Source organism: Botryllus schlosseri, chromosome 10 (assembly GCF_051294905.1).
Source record: "Botryllus schlosseri isolate E-star chromosome 10, Bs_hap1, whole genome shotgun sequence".
Taxonomy (NCBI): Eukaryota; Metazoa; Chordata; class Ascidiacea; order Stolidobranchia; family Styelidae; genus Botryllus; species Botryllus schlosseri.
The window spans coordinates 46,632-66,767 of record NC_137245.1 but is presented as its reverse complement, the minus strand read 5'-3'; the positions used below and the strand labels follow the sequence as shown (position 1 = coordinate 66,767).

Below are 20,136 nucleotides of genomic sequence, written 5' to 3'. Positions count from 1 at the left end.
TCCGCGAATATTGGTTGGAATGAATTCAAATTTGGCGTGCGTCGTTTTTTAAGGCAACCTAACGATTTAATCAAGTAACCAGCAAGATTCAGGAAAAAAGGTTATGTTTGAACAGCCCTAGTGAGCACCGAGTAATTCTATTTGTAGTTGCTCATTTTGAAAAGCCCATGGTTTGCACAAGTCTGGAGCTACGTGCTGAAATCCGTGGACGTACCGACTCGTCTCTGAGAAGGCATGAATCCTCTAGTTGCGGTTCCCAACCTTTTTCAACTCTTATTGCGTCTTAGCGAGCTTGACACAAATTTTCGACCCCCATATTTGCGGATCAGAAAAAGCGGACATAGAATCGGGAAATTGATTCACCTGACTGTGATCGCTGGTAAATTGACTAAAAAAGGTCAGTTTTGTGAGACGGTGCTCGAAAACCGGTTTCATCGACTACTTTCCGTTGTGTTGACCATTTTTTTAGTTAATTTTTGGATCATATGCAGAATAAGCCGTCTTCACGTGCATTTTTGGCCGTGTTAATGAAAGACATTACACGGGACGTTCGAATATTTTCGCCCGTTTGGTATTTCCGCCCCTTGCACTGTTCACTCTGCGTGTACGCGATTACCCAATACCGACACGGTCGAAGCTGCGCACAAAAAAGACGAAGTGATGAGCTTTTTCGAGTCAACACCGCAAAATGAACGAGAAAAGTGGCTGATTCGGCAGTTCAATCAAAGTGGGGACTTTTTTTAGTGGTTATGCGCTGTTGTCCAAGGGACCCCGCAGTGAGTAGGGGAGTGCGCGCAAACTCGTGAAAAATGAGAGGGAACATTGCTCCCTTGTTTCTCAATACTGGGGGGGTGACATCGCCCAATAATTCTTTTTCATTTCAGTTCGCTCGTCTGTTGTCCAGCTTTCTTTGCCGTGTCCAAGTGCCATCTTGCCTAATACATAATATTTTTTGGCGAAATGGCTCTCTGCGCCTTCCATATTAATATTGGCTTATGATATCGGTTATCGGCGTTGTGAGTGTGCCGAGAATCGGTATTGGCCTGTAAAAATCAACATCGATCGACCTCTATTCCAGATGTAACCTATCCTTTTTAGTTTATTCCTTTCTCCAAGTATAGCAACGGATGTAAAGCTGTTGAGATATATGCTTTGCAGTACTGGAAATGTGCCTTATGTTGGATGTCATATCTTCTGAAAAAAAGGCCGAATATATTGGGATTATCACTCGTTTTATCAGTATAGGCTAAAAATCGGACATCAGCCGGGGTCTAACCATATTCATTATATTGACAATGATAGCGAGCAGTTATCAGCGACATAACACCAATTCCGACTCACCAGCATCAGAAGGTTCGCTGTCACTTCTATAACTTTCATCGCGGACTTGAAATTTCGACAACGCCTTGCTTGTAAAATGGGTGAATAAATCCGGGCTATTGACCACTCTCCTATGAATCATCGCCGTATTGGTGGGGTACGCCCCTGATGAATTGTGTATCGTTCTCTTGAAAGGTTTACGGATTTTCCGCCTGTTCATCGACTTGGTCGGGTCTTTTTCTGGGGGCGCCTGCACGGTTTGGCCCGCCTCTGTATAATCAGGGTCTCGATCTGATTCGGAACCAGATATGGTGATGATGTCAGGCCGGTCCGGATGGTAACTCAAGTGTTCTTCCGAGTCTATTTTTGTGGAGAGGTGGCTGAACTTTGCGAGCTGGGCCTCAAAACTGAGGTCGGCGATATTGTTGCTGGCGTCGTGGCTTCGAATTCTGGGTCGTTTTGATTCTTTTCTGTGAAAATGCGACGGGCTGAGTATGCGTGACATGGACATGCGTTAAGAAAAACAATGAATGTGATCAACAAATTTTATATAAAGAAGGTATCGTTGCCCTGTGTAAAAGGTATATCAGGCCTACGGGATGGATCTTGATTTGATATGTTTATTGTATCAGCGGTGTTGGCTACTGTATCACATAATTTTGCGGTAATATCAAATTGATTTCATGGAATCATTATAGCATTTGATTGTTATACTTGATAAGTTTGGCAGCACTGTGGCATAAAGTTGTCGCTAGTACATTAATAGATTACTTTACGGAAATGCCAGGTCAAAATTAGCAATATATGACATCATAGGTTCGTATCAACGTTTGCGTTCACGGTAACCTATCAAAAAGTCTGACGTTCACACGAACCAGACCCTTTCAGGGGTTCGCACCATTCTTACTACATATTGAAATAAAACCGACTATTTTGGGCTGTTCGTCTTCATTCTGTTTATGAGCGAAATTACCTTGATCATAACGTGAACTACCTAGAATTTTGAAAGTAGACACCTTCGGTTGGCTACTACAAGAATGCAACGGCCAGTCCAAGTTAACATTTTTTCAAACTACTTGCCAGAGTAGAAATACTTGATTTCTACTTTTCTACTTGTAGTAGTTTCGACATGCCATGGAAATTGCTACCTATACTCGTGCTTGAGTAGAGATTTACGACATCACGTCTATTTGTGCCTCCTTAGCAATGATGACTAGTAGCTTAGCACAAAAAGTCAATAGAAATAATAGAAAGCCAATTTAAAAATTATTCCATGTATTGAGTACAAGATAACAAAAATATCGTCAGTAGTCCCGACTTCAATCAAAATGGTTTGCAAATAAACTAACCAGACCAACTGTAATAGTTGCTCAATCTTGAAAATAGGCAACGAACGAACAAATTGCAAGAGAGTCGGTTTGACACGCCAGCAACAGTGTCTCCTTTATAGAAGCTAGGAAGCGAAGAGTAGCATGTAAGGGTAAGCTCAGCAATCAGTAGAAGAGCCAATATGAAATATTATAATCAGGTATGCGCAAAACGAGGACCCGGTGGATTTGATTCCTGTTCGAGTGTTAGGGTTTGAGTCGAGTATTTGAGTACAAATCGGACTCAATATGACATCATAACTGTATGAAGGATACGGAGAGTTCAAATATGTACCTTTCATGCGACCACAGAGAATAAAACGTCACTTCTACATCACATTGAACATGATTTGCTATTTTTTCGACCATGCCGTTTCGTTACACTTTGTGACAATACTGTGGGTTGATCATGACTTCACTTGGGTCATTTCCACAAATGTACCTAGCTTTCTGCTACATTTCGTATTAGAATTTGTAATTAATTTTAATCTATTTCATTTGTTATAGTGGCGCCAACTTAGAGATGAACATTTTTTCATCCTTTCTCTGCACACCCGAACCATTGCGGCCAGGCGTGATTATGATCGACCAACCTTTGTCCGTAGTACTCTTCGAAAAACTTCTCTTTCCACGGCTGTATCTTGCTGCGTTCTCGCGCAATTTCCTGCACGATACGAGCTTGGGTTTCACGAGTGAACTCGCCTTCCGATAGGTGGGTCGACCAGTCCTGAAAAATCACCGCCACATGATTACCATGGTCCATAGCAGGGTGTATAAACGCATACATCTTAACATATGCTTCGGTGACACAGCAATTGCAAGAAGAGATGTAAAATGTAGCAACAAAGGTCAATCAATGATGTCACAGTGCATTTTGAGTGAGATGATGACCTCAAAATAGGACTGGTGAAACTCAGATGCAAAGGGGAAAAGACGTAATGTAATGACCAATGTTCCCTCGAATTTTTCACGAGTATGCGCAAACACGCCAACTCACTGCGCAGGCCCTTGGATAGCACTGCGCAACCAGGCCCCCATACGGTGATAAATTAAGCTTCTGGGGGGCGAAGCCCCCAGACCCCCCTTGGGCTAGACGCTGTTTGGCCGATGCTCATCATTTAAATTGTTGTCCGTTTAGTGGGTGTGTCGCCTGAATTTTTTATAGTTCATGATAGAGTCGGTATATTGCTATCAATTTTTATGCTCTATCTGCTCACGTAATCAGATTTACCGGTTGAGCTGATCGAGTCAGGTGCGTTGGAAAAGGTGGGATCCCTGAATAATAATTGAACGTCTTCGGGCGTACCTAGTTTTGTCTTCCGTTTTCACATGCTCCGCCGACCATTCCTTGTTAAACGAATCGCACTTCTTACTAATTTAGCTTGGTGAGGGTATGAGCATCAGAAACTAGGCTACCCATTGGTTTTGCCTTCATTAAAAGCGATCAGTAGAAACAGTGACAAGCAGAACTAGCGAGTATTCTTTTAGCGTTGGCCACACAGGTAAGCTGCTAGCCAAACACATGAAGCGACACAACCGGACGCTTGTATTAACCGCAAGTACTATAAACGCCGAATCGTAATTTTGTGCGACCATCTGTGACGTCACCATGAGTCCGTGAGCATGGTGACATATAGATTGCTAGTAGACGTACGTACCTGAGGTGGTCAGTCACGAAGTACTTCTACTTTTTGAAGTACTCCAAGTAGATTTTGCCTACTCGCACTACCAATTAAGTAGTTATAATTTTATACTACTTCTACTTGACAGTTTTCAGATTTTTAGGCAAAAATAGGCGTGGAATAGCCTACCTACTTACTTACGAACCGCCTCTCCTACTTCTACTTGAGTTGAAATTCCCACGTTACTTCTACTTCTATTCAAGTAGCGACGGTGACTACTTTGATCACCTCTGGTACGTACACGCACGAGGACGCCCTTCAAATCAATACATGCGATCGATGTAGGCCTACCGCGTTAGAACACTGATGTGACGTCTTAATACCGGCAATGCACTCATTACTATCAGGACCAAAATGATACGAATATTCAAGTATGACTGAAGCCAGAACAATATTAGCGTATGACCTTATCGACAAAAGATTCCCGTTCAAACGAATCGAATAAAATCAAAACTTGTGCTGCTGAAAAGCTGATGTAATTCAACGCCCTACAGTGTGCACTTGAAGCATTTCCCGTTTTCAAGGGGAGGGATTATTGGTGCTTGTACTTGCACATTCTGCATATTGTCCTGTCTCACCATACTTGATCAGATTTGCATGATGTAAGTGATGACTTCGAAAATTCACGGCATGTAATTGTACAGTAAATCTTATGCAATGTTCATGCCACGCAGAGAATATTATTCGTAAGTTTCTCGCAGACTAACTTCGAGCTAATAACCCCTTGTTATTTATAACTTTGACAAACCATGTTATTTCGCCATTCTCAGGAAAGATTGAGCTATTGAAATGATATCAGTATCGCTCACGCGTACGAGACCATATGCTAAAAGAAAAATCTCTTTCGTGAGGCGCCCGTCATTGCAAATTTTCATTTCTTCGCAGAGCGCAATATTTGCCTTTACGGGCCGCACTTGTAACTCGGTTTCAGACTTCAGCGATAACACTGTTTGCCCCTGGCAATGTTCCCTCTCATTTTTCACGAGTCTGCGCACTTGCCCAGTCCTTTGTAGAACAGTGCGCTTCGAGTAAAAAAATCGTCACTTCAGATTTTTTGTGCGCAGAGACCGTTTCGGCACTGCGCATTTGCGCACGTGCGCAGCTTAGAGCGAACATTGGTAATGACTTATGAGGTTGCAGTCCAGTGCAACTAAGGCTGTGCACATTGATTGCTCGAGTGATTCAATCGAAAATAGAGTATGAAGCTTATTCGTGTATCATTATTTATGACCTTGTAGCTGTATATGGAAAGTTCACATATGTACCTTTTATGCAACCAAAAAAATAAATAATCTATGTTCTGCATCAGCATCATCATCTTTCATTACACTTTGTAAAAATGCTGCGGTTCAATTACTACTTCACAATATTTAATTTCCACAAACATTTACAGCTCTGTATTACATGTCTCGAATACTGCAATACAACCAATCAAGGTTTACAGCCTTCCACAGTGGAAATTCGTTCTCGCTGACAAATTACTCTTAGCGGTAAGTAGAGATGGCCAGATTCCAAATTTGCGAAATTCCATTCTATCCGGCTCTGGCCGGCAATTCAAAATAGGGAGTCCGAAACAACCCTGCTAAAATCAAGCCAATTTGTCATATTTCAGTCTAAAAACCCTGCTGAAATCCGAAATTCAAAGCAAATAAAAAATCCGGCCTTAGTCCGAATACATTGAAAATTGATGAAATCCTGCTCCTATTCCGGCCCTGAAGCGGATCGTGGCGGGTGGCAGCCTCTAGAAAAATCGTCACCCAATGCTCGACTGGAATCTTTGGAATGAAAACGCGATTCAGATTTGAGTACGGTTCTCCAATCATTGTGACCAGACCTAATTCTGATGCTCAAAACAGAATGGTGCTGGCTCGGACCTTGATCTCCATGGAGGATGTATGGCTGCAATTGCATCGCCATTATAGAACATGTGGCAATGTAGTTACTAGTCTCTGAGCAGAGTGCACATCATTCTTACAAACACAATTATGTCGGGATCATGGATTGAAATAGGAGTAAATTGGAGCAACCGTATTGAAATCACGAGTATGACACCTGTATTGCTTGCGAAAAGAACTCGTTGCTGAGAGCGGTCTGAGTCATTCTTGGGACGCCGTTTTCGTCACATTTTCTGTCCACTTCCGGTAGCAGCTGGATCAGTTGATATTGATAAGAGGCAGGCAGCATGGAGAATGTTGCGCTGTTGATAACGCTCTGAATAAAACAAAATTTACAATCAACATCAAACACTTCAGAAACATTGACAATACTGGTTCGGTTTGCCAATAATATCGCGTCAAAACCACACTTTCAAAGAGCTATCGGAATCAGCCTTTGGAGTAGTGGTTCCCAACATGAGCGATATCGCCCCCCAGTGGGTGATTTTGAGAAACAAGGGGTCGAAAACCCCAAAGGGGGCGACTGGGGAGCGAAATGTTAGAACGTCCCGTGAGATAGATTTAAAATTAACACAACCAAAAAATACATGTGAAGACGGCTTGTTCTGCATATGACACGGAAGTTGACTAAAAAAGGTCATAACTAGGGCGATTTTTTTTGACATGTCAAAATTGTAGCGGTAGGTCAAAAATTGTCAAAATCTTTTTTCCTCCAGCATTCCGCTTGTATCGTAAATGTTTGCACTGTCGGTGAGCTTATCATACAACATTTTACAGCTTTTATCCTTCTTCATGAGCCTACCGTTGTAGACTTCACATTATCTGCTCATTGTGAATCATAAACATTCAAATGAAACAAATAGGTCAACACGGTGTTATGGTCAAGTACCGCAATATCTCAACTGAAGCAAAACTGCGTGGGCATTGGCTCTTATATTAAGAAGCGCATGATGACAAATTGTAATGTTGACAACATTATCAGAATGAAGCAACACGGTTTGTCACCAGAACAACTTCAGTGTTGCCAGCCAACAACTGCAGCTGTTGAGCGTTCTTTCTCCATTCTTGGCAAGCTACTTAAGAAGGATAGACACTTTCTACCCGAGAACGTAGAATAGTAGGCCTATATTCCGTTGTACAACAACAAATTTCAATTATTTCCACCATAATGCGTAATGTACCGTAATTTTACATCTATAATGCGCAAAATTTTACCAATTTTTTGTTCTAAAATAGGGGGGGTGCGTATTATACATAGGTACAGCAAGCCTTGAAAAAAATTCCCTCAATCAAAAACTTGAAATCACACCTTTCTTCATGTTTGTTTAAATCGCGCATCACCTCTAGCCATTGGCCCCTCGTAATTCGTTTAATGCGTTGTCAAATAGAGAAGCATGTTGCCAATTAACGAAAAGCGTGTTTCTAATTAAGGAGAGTTGTCAGCACAGCACCCGATCTCTTGCAGAGTTGGTTTGCCGTTTGTATGCGAGCGAAATTAGGTCGCTGATTGCTACAAGCGTGCGCGGCAATCCTTGTTGATTCATCGCGTTAACGACAGGCCTTAACAATCGCATACACAAGAGGCCATGTGCGCAAGATGTAATCGCTTTCGTAATCAGTCGCATCTCCAACAGGACTGGTGCGCCCGACATAATCGCTGGCCTGAGCAATCGCATCAGTAATTGTAATAGGCCTCGTGCGCAAGACGTCGTGAGTTGCTAGCCTGAAATATTGCGTCGCCGACCTCACAGGCTTTGGCTACTATCTACTCTCGTTTAGAGACAATGCCGTTAATTGTATTATGATTAGCGATCATTATGTCATGAATTATGATTGTTCGACAGTGACAACACAAAATAGAACAACATCGAATACTAAACTGCAACTATTATGTACTCATGTAATGCGAATGCAGGGTGCGTACTATACATGGGTACAGGCTTTTTTCCAGAATATACGTGTACGTCATTTTAAGGGTGCGTATTATTCATGGGGGCGCACTATATTCGGAAAATTACGGTAACTACTGGAATTCTTCATAGGGTCATATTTCGTCAAAATAAAGATTTTTCATGCAAAATTTGTCAGTTTGTAAGTTGAATTTATAAGTTTTTCCAGGCCAAACTACTAGGTAAGGTCGGACAGTTCCAACCAGAAATGAAGATAAGTAGTACAATTATAACATTATGTGGGAAATCACATGGTTTAGTCGAGTTCAAGAAGAGGGCAATTATTCAAGAAAGGTTGGGAACCACTGCTTGAGAGGTAAACAAATATTGGCAATTTTGACTTCATAGCGTGGTAGTAGTAGATATTTACTAGCCGCCACATGAAATTATTTGTCTTAATAAGCGATACAAAACAAATATGGCTCAATTCCCACGTGTGGCAAAGAAGTAATGGCAGTACACTATTTGGATTAAAAATAGTATCTATAATAGTGAAGTGGGATATCTATCATTATTAATTATAGAATTCATGACCATAAAGAGTAGGCTATAGTCTCAAATCTAAAATTTCCCATCCTCGTAGCTACACTTCTTCTACTGGGTAGAATTTAGCCCGATTTGATATGAAGCGGTTTAGACAATCGAACAATTTTATTCACCAACCAGTAAAATTTGAAAAAATGTTATTTTTGAACTACCCTACTGAACTGGCCACCCGCAATGACCTAATTTCGCTTGCATACAAAGGGCAAACTAACTCAGCAGGAGATCATGTGCTGTGAACACGCTCCTCCCTCATTGGCAGTGCGTTACACTGATAATACGAAGTCAGCCGAAAAATAAGGGAGGGGTTTGAAATAAAAGAGGGGGGGTTCGATTTTTTTCGAATATAGTAACGTAGCATCGATTCATTAGGGTTAAGTACATGCGATGCGTAAATAACGATTATACAACATCCCCGTGTTCGCGATTATAGGCGTATGATGAGCTTGTCGACGAGTCCGGAAGTGCCGTTAATTAGCGACTCCCTGATCTGTCGTGAACAATGAAATACGCACGCGTCGAACATTTGAATACGCGCGCGCTTATCAACGCGCCGAACAATTAAATTCGCGCGCGTCCAACAATTAAATACGCCTGCTCATCAATGCGTCTTGCGTCTTACGTAGCATCGAGATTTGCGCAAGTAAAAACGTACGAGTCTTTATCCGTGCTATAATGACGCCGATTTCAGGTGGTTCAAACCTTACCTCTGTTATAACTCAAGCCTACAGGACTATAACTGAAGACTAGTGGAAATCAATTACGCATGTGCGCACGCGTCGAACATGATTGCGGACATTCGATGTCATTCGGTTACGAGATGTCACTCTTTAATCACAATCGCTAATCAGCATATACTTAATAGCAATTTATCCAAGCCATCGAGAAATAGGAGCCAAAGCATGATATGCCCAAGAAGCGGTAGTTAGGCTAGCGATATCTTTAGTACTAGGTCTATTGCAGATGCGATTGTGTAGGCCAGCGAAGATATCGTGCACTCCAAGCCAATGCAGATGTGATTGTGAAGGCCAGTGACGATATCGTGCGCACAGGGCCTATTGCAGATGTGATTATTCAAGCCAGCGGAATTAGGCATGTTGGAGACGCGGTAAATCAGGCTAGTAATGATTGCCGAACGCGCAACAATGAATGACCTGATTTCGCAATCATCTCAGCGGGGGGGGGGGATCGTGTCGCGTTACATTGTGCAGTGCTAATTAGCAACACGCCTTTCGTTAATTGGCCGCGCGCAATACTGATAATACGACTTATTGAATTGCAACCGAGTATTAGCGTCAGAGCGGTCATTTAAATAGGGCGAGGTTTCGCGTTAAAGGAGGGGGTTTCGCGTTTCTAAAGGAGTGGGTTTCGACCCCCGAAACCCCCCCTCTGGCTACGCGCCTGACTGGGCATGATTGATCAATGATCAAAGTGATGCGCGGTTGGAAACAAACATGAAGAAAGGTGTGATTTCAAGTTTTTTATTGAGGAAGATTTTCTGCAAGGCTTGTTGTACCCCTACCCATGCATAATACGCAGCCCCTAGTTTAGGGCAAAAAATCCGTGAAATTTTGCGGATTATACATGGACATGGACAATTAAGGTAAATGCAATGCTAGTTGCAAGTTCTAAAAATTGAGTAGTTCAAGTTCTAGTTGCGAGTTTGAAAAAGCGAGTTGTTCTAGTTTTAGTTCTAGTTGCAATTTTTGAAAATTTGGCAGTTTGCACAAGTATATTGCTGACGACCCATGCGAATAAGTTCCCTATTATTCATCAAGTCACCTTTATCCTGGTATTGGTGAGCACGCTGCTGGGAGTCTCCAAATCCAGCTGCATCTTTCTGTTTGAAGTTCTGGCGTTGGAGAGAGATTTGAGCAAGGCGTTGGTGGATCGACTGCGTTGGACTTGCTGCAGATGTGTGCGATGTCGCAGGTTAGAGAAGGCGGATATGTTGGGGGTGGACGTGCGTCTTTGCGTCAGCAACCGAGACTTGTGCACTGAAAGGGAAAATCTTAAATGCAAAACGTGCAGAATACGGCAGACTTGGACAACCAGAGCATACTAGTTGTGTAATTAGAATGAATAAAGAGAAATACAGGTAATCAAATTCTAATCAATTTTCTGCTTTTCCTGAGAATGCTACGGGATAACTGTACCGTGTAAAACGAGCCAAGCTCAATGTACCTTCGTCATTCTCGTGCGTGTCAGATTCACCTCCGATTTGCTATGAACTGAACTTGATATTCGACCTATTTTTTACTGATTCACAATTGAATTTAAATTTCAAAGTTTTCGCAACTTCAGTATCTCTAATTGCAATCTAATCTGCTGAAAATATTCTATCTCTAGTATTAGTCAGGATCGTTGACCTCCATTGAAAATCAGGCCACATTACCTCTTTCGCTGATCAAAAGATCACTATCAATGAGTGACACTCAAAATAAGAATATCTATTCAAAGAGGCAGAAAAGGAGTTATAGAAAACTCACATGCATTCCCAGTGAATGAATTTGAGCGTTTTGATAGATTGGCAGCCAAGATCTGTAATAAATAGATAAATTCTCATAATTATGGACAACAGTCAAAATGAAACCAGGGTTGTAATCACGAAGTTGCAATTTATCGGTGACTCAACATGATGCCAACTGACCAGACTGGTCATTTTCGCAAGTCTGCCATGTAGTCCTACTCCTCTACTTTGGTAAATTTGGCAAAAAAATGGACCCGAATCTATCATGTCGATAATCGGAATCTTTTCAAACCTATTTTTTCTGTAACCTTGTGATCAATCAGAGGACACACGTAAACTATCATTTGAATCAGAAATGAAGATGAAATTGTGTCAATAAATACTGCAGAAACTGCGAGAAGTTTAAGAATCCTTAGTGATCGATGAAAGTGAGACTGGAATCCAATCCTGTAGCAAATATCGGTATTCGGTGAAATAGAAAATGTTGCTCACAAGTCAGAAAATAGACTGCCCTTATCTACATGATGTATAGAAAATAATGCTCACCTTGGAGGGAATTTTTTTCTTAGGATTCATATCGGATCGCGTGGAATCTGAAAAAAGAGGAAATATTCTAACGTAAAACGAAAACATAATATTCAACTTCACAAACTTCTACTCAAGTACAAACATAAGTTGTTATTTCCAAGCAAGTAAAAAGTAAGAAGTCTAGGTCTAGTTTTGACTAAATATGGGCGCGCAGTAGCCCAAAAAGCTAACTACTTGACCGAGTCAAACTGAGGCATTATCTACTTGAGTATTTTGAGCAGGGTTGTAGTCCGACTAGAGTCACGATTATTTGGTGACTCGACTTGCCTCGAGTCATTTTTTCAAATGCATAAAATGGCTCCACGAGTCAATTTCTGTATTGACTTAACTGTGCATGACTCGAACCAAGTCATGTGACTCGCGACTAGGACGGCTAAAACAGGACATTTCGTTGAAACTTCGAAGTATAGTAAAATCACCACATGATTGGTATTTCGTCTATAAGTCATGCTGATACTTGGAAAATAGGGCCAGAAACTATCAGGACTGAGGAAAATGACGATATTATCAATGCGAGCCATTCTATTTCTCTATCACTATATCGCAGAGTTGAAAAAAGTGGGTTGAACCGGATTGAACTCAAAACTGAACACCATGACTCGGAACCGACTTGGACATGAGTCGGTCGTAAATTGAACATGACTGGACTTGACTCGAGTCAAAACTATAAAGCAAGATTGACTCGTGACTCGGAACCTTGTGACTTGGCTACAACCCTTCCCGTAGCACGCTAAATGACTTGATGAATGATACAATATATTATGTCTGTACAAAAAATGATATTGAAATCTCCAAAATGTGAAATCACGACGCTGACAAGACTCGAATCCAAAAGTCATGCTTTTTGTTAAAGAGTCAGTACCAGTTTGTGAAAATAAATTAGATAAGTAATTCCTTACATTTTGAGAATAAAAGGAATAAGAGTACTTTGTCATATTTAAAATATTGATCAGCATAATTAGCTGGAGATGAATAAATGTAAATAAAAAAAAACCTTTGTCTGCCAATTTCCGTTTCAAGGAATTCAGGGAGCTTTCCAGAGAATCGGAAAGAACAGGCTTGGTCATCAGAGCTTCATTCTAGAAAAGAATTCAAGTTGAGTTGATGATGTATCCATGAGAACATTTCAAATTACTCGTCTATCAACTAGAAAACACGTGTTGTCATTTGTCGTGAATCGTGATAGCGGTGTTCTTTTGTGTGATGTTCTTGCAGCCAATGCTAGCTCAAAGTCTTCACTGCTACCAGTGGCATATTAATAGGGGAATTGCTGGTAGAAACCTCTCAGCTCACACTCGAAAGCCCGTCTCTTGTACTTCTGGGTTGGTTGCGGATTTTCAAAGGTCGTTCGTTCTAGTTGTGAGTGTTAAAAAGCGAGTAGTTGTAGTTGCGGGTTTTGAAGCGAGTATCTCTAGTATTAGTAACACATTTTCAATTTCCCGTAGTTTGTACAAGTCTGCATAGCATGTCCCAGTATTTCAAAGTGGCTCTATGCGGTGATCTAGTGATAGGTAGTGTGTCTTGCATGAAACGCTAGTTTACCTTCAAGCCATAGTATCCTGGTCTGTCTTTAACACGATAAAAAGAGCAGTTGGCCGCTGCAGTGGGAGTGCTCGTGTGTTGGGCGAGCATGGTACGGAGATTCTTTTCGTCAGTCCTGAAAATAATGACGTACTCGATGACTAAAACGGTCAACGGCATAGATCAGTGGTTCTCAAGCTTTTTCACTGTGGGAGCCATTTTATGAACCTCAACTCTGTCGGGAGCCGCATGATGGCACGAATAACGTAATTTATTGAGAATAGAAAAATATCATCAAAAATGGTATCAACGAAATGGTGTACGGCTAAAATAGCGACGGCCTTAATAGCGACGGCCAAAACACCGACTGGCCACAACAGCGACGGCCATAACAGCGACGGCCAAAACCGCGATTGGCTCAAACAGCGACGGCCAAAACAAATACGACAATTTCCCCAGACGACACTGTGACAGCGGGCACTCCCCATACGGACAACTTCCGAAACGACGTTACCCAGCCACGTCCCTTCACCGATGGTATACCGAGGTATACCCTTCACCGTTGAAGCCGATTGCGGATGATTTACAATTTACATTCTTCCAGATAGTAAATAGATAGTGATCACCACAGATTTAGCGTCACAACATGTTTATTGAGACTTAATCCACAATCTTTCTGAGTTCCGAGAGCATGTGAATTGAGTTTGGATGAACAAGGCGTGACGCTAAATCTGTGGTGATCACTATCTATTTTGCAACTTAGTGCGAAACTTGAAATTGAATTTGATTTTTCACAAGTTTGTCATAACGAGGTTTCATCGTGGAGGAAGCTGTGCACAAGAGCTGTTTCAGATGACGATCAGTCAATCGGTTGCGATATTTGCTTTTGATCCTCACTAATTTGCTGAAAAGGGCTTCACATACATAGGTTGAACCGAACATGCAGGCATTCTTCGATGCGTTAGCTATCAGGTTGGGGTATTTTTCTTCAGGAACAGCACCCCAAAATTCAAGGAGTCCATTGCTTTGAAACAACAGTCGCAATTCTATATCGGACTGCAAGTCCAGCAGTTCCATCTGAAAAATATCAGGGGCAGTGGCGGCATCTACTGCCATTGGGTTTGAAAATATATTCATCAGGGGTACGGAATGATGCATTCCCTCTATTCGACGTTTAAACCCGTCAATCAAGGTACTAATAACCTGGTCATATGTTTTGAATGATCCATTCTGTCGGTGGTTTGAAAGCGTTACAAAATGTGTCGTAACACCCTCCTCTAGGTGCTTTCTCCAAAGACACAATTTCTCAATGAAACCAGACACTGTCCCGTACCAGGCGTGACAGAGCTTGTTATTTCCTTGTAAGTTCCGATTTAGTGACGACAGGTGTGAGGTAATATCCACCATGAACGCCAAGTCAGCAACCCAGTGTTCGTTTCCCAACTGAGGGATGTCTTTCTTTCCTTCGACAAATATTTTAATCTCAGGAAGTAGCGCGTAAAATCTTTTGAGGCATGCAGCTCGGCTTAGCCATCGTACAGCGGTGAACATGATCAAGTCTCCATGGTCAGCATCAATATCGGTGAGAAAAGCCTTGAATTTTCGATGGTTAAGTGCGTTTGCTCGAATCCAATTTACGGTCGATATTACTATATCTGTCACATTGGACATCTTTAATGATTTAGCAACAAGACTTTCCTGGTGTATAATGCAGTGTTGCCAAGTCACAGCGTCAAGATTCTGTTCAGCACGCCATTTGTTGACGAGTCCTTGAAGACCTAGATTTTTGCCGAGCATTGCTGGGCAGCCATCTGTCGCCAATGAATATAATTTCGATGGGTCTAAATGCGCTTCTTGAAGAGTAGCATGAAATTCACGAAACATGTCGGTTCCCTTCGTTGTGCCATGAATAGATCGCAAAGTAAGAAACTCCTCGCAAATCTTGAAATCTGGCATGACTCCCCGGATGAATACAGCTAATTGCTCTATGTCGGTAATGTCGTTAGTGCTGTCAAGAGCAAGCGAGTAGTAAGAAAAATCTTGCGACTTGTGAATAAGTTGCTCATGCAGATCTTGGGATATGCAATCGACACGACGCGTTACTGTATCATTGCTAAGCTGCAATTTTTTAGCTTTCTGCTGAATGGCAGGAGAACAATTGTCTTCGGTAAACAAAACAATAGCCTGCTTCGTAATTTCGCCATCAGAATATGGCTTCATATTGCTGGCCAATAGATGACTGATCTTATATGATGTTATTGTTACCTCTTCGGGTTCTTTTTTTTTTAAAAACATTTTTCCTTGTTTGCTACGCTCTGCTTTCAGACATTCTAACTTCCGTTTCCTTGATTCACCTTGATAGACGTCGTATTTTCCCGCATGTGTTTTATAATGCCTCTTAACGTTGAAAGATTTTACACCGTTTATTATTATAGGGCACAGAAGGCATTTCGCTTTGCCGTTTTCCTCAATTTGAAAATACGCCTCTTCCCATTCACTTTGAAAGGCCCGATTTTCTTGCACAAGGGTGCGAGATTTCTTTGCAGGTTGATCTGAACCTGACATTATCATTGAACCAAAGTCTCCGATATTTTCTAACGCTATCAAGATCAAAGCAAAGAGTAAGAAAATAAAGTACCTGCAGTTACCCCAAACGTTGATTGTCTTATTGACCGAGTCTCTTGTCACCCGTATTCTAATATGAGCCGCCGTCTCGAGCGAAATAAACTTCGCCCGTCTCATTACAGACACCTGATTAGGCTTAGGTCAGACGGTCAGAGCCTTCAGTAAAGCAGTAAAGGTTCGGATTTAAAGCCTACCGAAATTACTATCGGTAATGTTACGTCACAACCCGTACAACTTGTATTACGTAGGATTCTATTGTGATCAGGGAATGACCTTCGCGTCAGTAAACGTGAACATAAACGTACATTTGTTGTGTTGAAGGCGCGATTTATTTATGATCATGAATAATTAGAATTTCCGTAGAAGCATCAATGATTTCACATCGTTAGTGAGAGCCGCACGGAGAGCAGTCGAGAGCCGCATGCGGCTCGGAGAGCCGCGGTTGAGAATCACTGGCATAGATCTTGGGAAATTTCGAAATATTGTTCATGGTTTAGAGTTTTTAATAGAATTTGTAGTCTATTCTATTCTATTCTATGGTAATTGTATTTTTGTTTTCACCAGAATTGTTTAGTTGCTTCATTTTGATTGATGATATAGGCAAAGAAGCAAGGTAGCCTATGGAAGTTATTCTCTGATTTTAGTTCCGTTTTTTAGATTAGGATATTGGTTCGGTTCATGTCAAATCACTGAGCTCATTATCACAGCAAGACCACGCCAAATGTCTATGGAGCAAGCTCGGCTGAAGGACTATAGATTTCTCCTGTAGCAGTGTTAGGAAATGTTAGGAAATCCAGAAGCTAGAGTAGAAATGGGATCTGAGCATGAAAACAATCAACAAATTAGATGATTATCAGATTAGCGGCCTTTCGCTCGAATTAGACAACTATTCTCTAGCATTAGTTTAGTACAGGGGTTGTCAAACTGGGGCCAGTGAACTGATTTTACAGGATCCATAAAGAGAATTATTGTAATAAAGGCTACCTCCAAGAAACTACAACACCAGATTATCATTCGACAATGACGACATGAGCAGGACTGTGACCACCTTGTCTAGTAGTAAGTATTTTTAGCCATGGAACAGCCTGAGTAGTGTTGAGCTTGATGTGATGACATTTTTCTCGTCATCAGGTGCCTTTTGAGACATCAAATCAGTTGAGATTAGACATTGGCTACACGGCCTGGCATCCTCCGAGATCGGCCACAAAGTGAAAACATTTCATTTTAGTCACAGACGTCAAGAATTGATAGTTGGCAGTGCACGGCCACTGGCAAACTTATTATACCGTGTAAAAATGGAGCCTGCATAATATATATTTCATACACGTAAGTTGAGCAAATCGGAGAATCTTGTGTGATCCACGTATTAGGCCTATGGGCATTTTTGCATGCACTAAACCCGCTAACAAATTGATGCTATCTTGGTAAATTTGAAAAAAGTCAAACTCCCTTTACCTTTTTTGGCTTGTTTTCATTGTTATATATATGGGTAACTTATGTTTTTATAATAATGATGATAATAATATAGTTGAATAAATATGTTATTCTCTCTATAGATAGGCCTAATCGTCATACCTAATAAATCAAGGCAAACATAGATGTCAGTTTTAAGACTAGTATCTTAATACAGCCCGATAATAAGTCAATGCTGATTTCTGTGGTGCTTCAGTGGTGAACAGTAATTCAATTTCATCATAATTATAAATTACTATCAACACTTTTCAGTGTGTTCGTAGTCATAGTCATGAGCATTTTAGCAAGCTCCAACTCCGACCAGTTTCATCGCTATACACCTGAAACCAATCATAGCACGTGAACTGGTCCAAGTGTGAAAAGGGTCCTCTGGGGTACACTTGGATTGTTAAAAAATACCTTTATCATAAAATTTTACAGGCTAGTGGGAGGAATTGTTAGGTTGGCTTAAAACTTTAGCTGAGTTCAAACCTGTAGAAATGAAGCTATCGAAGTTAGAACAGCTTTAATTCATTAAACTAAATTCTACCTCATGAAATTGTCAAGTTGTCTAAAAGTCCATGCATACCGTATTTGGCTGCATTCCAACCGGTGGAAGTGAAGTCATTGTGTCTCAAAATTCGGGTATTTTTGGTGGTTCAATAATAATTATTGATCTAAGAACACCCCCCTATTAATACTATTTTATATAACTTCACATTTATGTCTTATAATTGAGCCAAATTTGATGCGCTGCGTTTTTCAGTCAAACTTACAAGTAACTGCTATCAATTAACTAGCTAGAACAATTCGAAAACAGTCATTTTTGAACCACCCTAATGCACACCACCCATCCCTCATAGCTCACTTGGTCATTCCGATGTCTTTTAGTTTGTTGAGATAGATCGAGTTATGAATTTCCTTCAATCCCATGATTTTTATGTCATTCCGACGCAGAGCCTGAATATATCAAAGAGAAAGATTAGAACACTCTCATAACACCTACACTTTTACTAATATTCATAGATAAGAATACTTATCATCAATATAGGCCAACTCTTATATCGGACTACACAAAAAGTATTACTGACTAGACCCCGCGAAGATTGAATAAAATATTTCTGGTTATCAGATCATTTTTCAAAAATATCCATGCTAGAAGTCGTACATATTTTTAGTGGCATAGTTTCTATTGCCTCACTTGGACTCACATATCACGCTAAATTAGAAACCGATATTGCTGAGCTGGCTGGCATTATTCTAAACTGTCACCTCTAGAACTGAAATCATAAATAATAACATCAGCCTACTGTAATATGACCATTGATGCTTAAATACAAAAAAATAACAACATCACTCCACACCACTGAACGAAGAATGATTTCTTAATGTTGAAAACAAGACGCTTCTTCGATATAGGGCCTACCCCCCCCCCCCGATATCAAACAAGACACCAATGACACCAATAAATGCTTCCTATGAACATGTCAAAATTTAGAAACGTCAAAATAAATAGTATTTCGTGTTGGGATTGGAGTTGTGGGTGCGGGATATTGGGGGGGTAAGGGTGGGGATATTAGGGTTGGAGATGGGTCAGGGTCAGGCGCGTAGCCAGGGGGGGGGTTTGGGGGGTCGGAACCCCCGACTTTTGAAACGCGAAACCCCTTCCATTTACGCGAAACCCCTCTCGATGCATTCCAATATTTCGTCGGTCGGTAGCACTAGCTAATTTGTAGCACGCTCTTGCGCAATGACATGACCGATACATACGATGGCCTTTTTCTCGCGTCTTCTCTCGTGTGCACAGTAGACGAGAGAGGGCCTTTTTTCACGTGCGTGCAAGGGAGACAAGGTCGTTATATCGTATCATGTAATCACAGTCACAGTGTAGCTACAACTCGTCTCGTCGCTTTTCCGAACGCGCGTAATCAGTATTAATGATATCGGATGTATTGCAGTATTCACCTCAATGGCGACGCGTAATTCATAATTGTCGCGTGGTCCGCGATCTCATCAAATCTAGAACTCTATTAGGTCTATGCTTCAACAATTGGATGCTTAATCTCACGCATTCACCGATACACGGCAACTCAACTTTGATCTACAATTTGACGGCTTAATATCAACAAAGAACGGAGAAATAGCAACAGGTTATCTGAAGAACACTGTATTCAAACGGCATTCTTCAATCCACGCCAACATTTTTTGCTAAAATCCTTTAACACAGCCAGGCCCGGCTTGCGCACGGCCAATTGGCCGGGCCTATTGCAGATGCGGTTCTTCAAGCCAGTAGAACTAGGCTTGTTAAAGACGTGATAAATCAGGCTAGCAACGATAGCACCCAGCACGGCAAAAACTAGCGAGAATCGATCTCGCTGAGATGATTGCGAAATTAAGTCATCGATTGGCGCGCGCTCGGCAATCGTTGCTAGCCTGATTTATCACGTCTCTAACAAGCCTAGTTCTACTGGCTTGAAGAACCGCATCTGCAATAGGCCCGGTGCGAACTATACCATCGCATTTGCTTTGCCTGTCCCGCACCATATCATCGTTGGCTTACACAACAATCGCATCCGCAATATGCCTGATACGAAAGATATCATCGCTAGCCTAACGATCGCGTCTCAGGCCTAGCATGCTTTGGCTCCGATCTCTCGATGGATTGTATGCGGATTTGCGATTGTGATTAAAGAATGACATCGCTAAACTGAATGACATGGAATG

General features: G+C 41.4%; 1 protein-coding gene across 2 annotated transcripts in view; it reads right to left on the bottom strand.

Moving 5' to 3' along the window:
- LOC145448650 (uncharacterized) overlaps window positions 1-20,136 on the bottom strand; it is a 40,400-nt gene that overhangs the window by 16,907 nt on the left and 3,357 nt on the right. For both annotated transcript variants that reach the window (XM_080327094.1, XM_080327095.1), the window contains exons 2-10: window positions 18,281-18,372; window positions 13,357-13,471; window positions 12,809-12,893; window positions 11,773-11,819; window positions 11,246-11,297; window positions 10,539-10,753; window positions 6,422-6,580; window positions 3,281-3,414; window positions 1,342-1,790 (exon numbers count right to left, since the gene is read on the bottom strand). In XM_080327094.1, coding sequence (XP_080183220.1) covers window positions 1,342-1,790; window positions 3,281-3,414; window positions 6,422-6,580; window positions 10,539-10,753; window positions 11,246-11,297; window positions 11,773-11,819; window positions 12,809-12,893; window positions 13,357-13,471; window positions 18,281-18,372 — 1,348 coding nt within the window. The remainder of the gene's footprint in view (window positions 1-1,341; window positions 1,791-3,280; window positions 3,415-6,421; window positions 6,581-10,538; window positions 10,754-11,245; window positions 11,298-11,772; window positions 11,820-12,808; window positions 12,894-13,356; window positions 13,472-18,280; window positions 18,373-20,136) is intronic.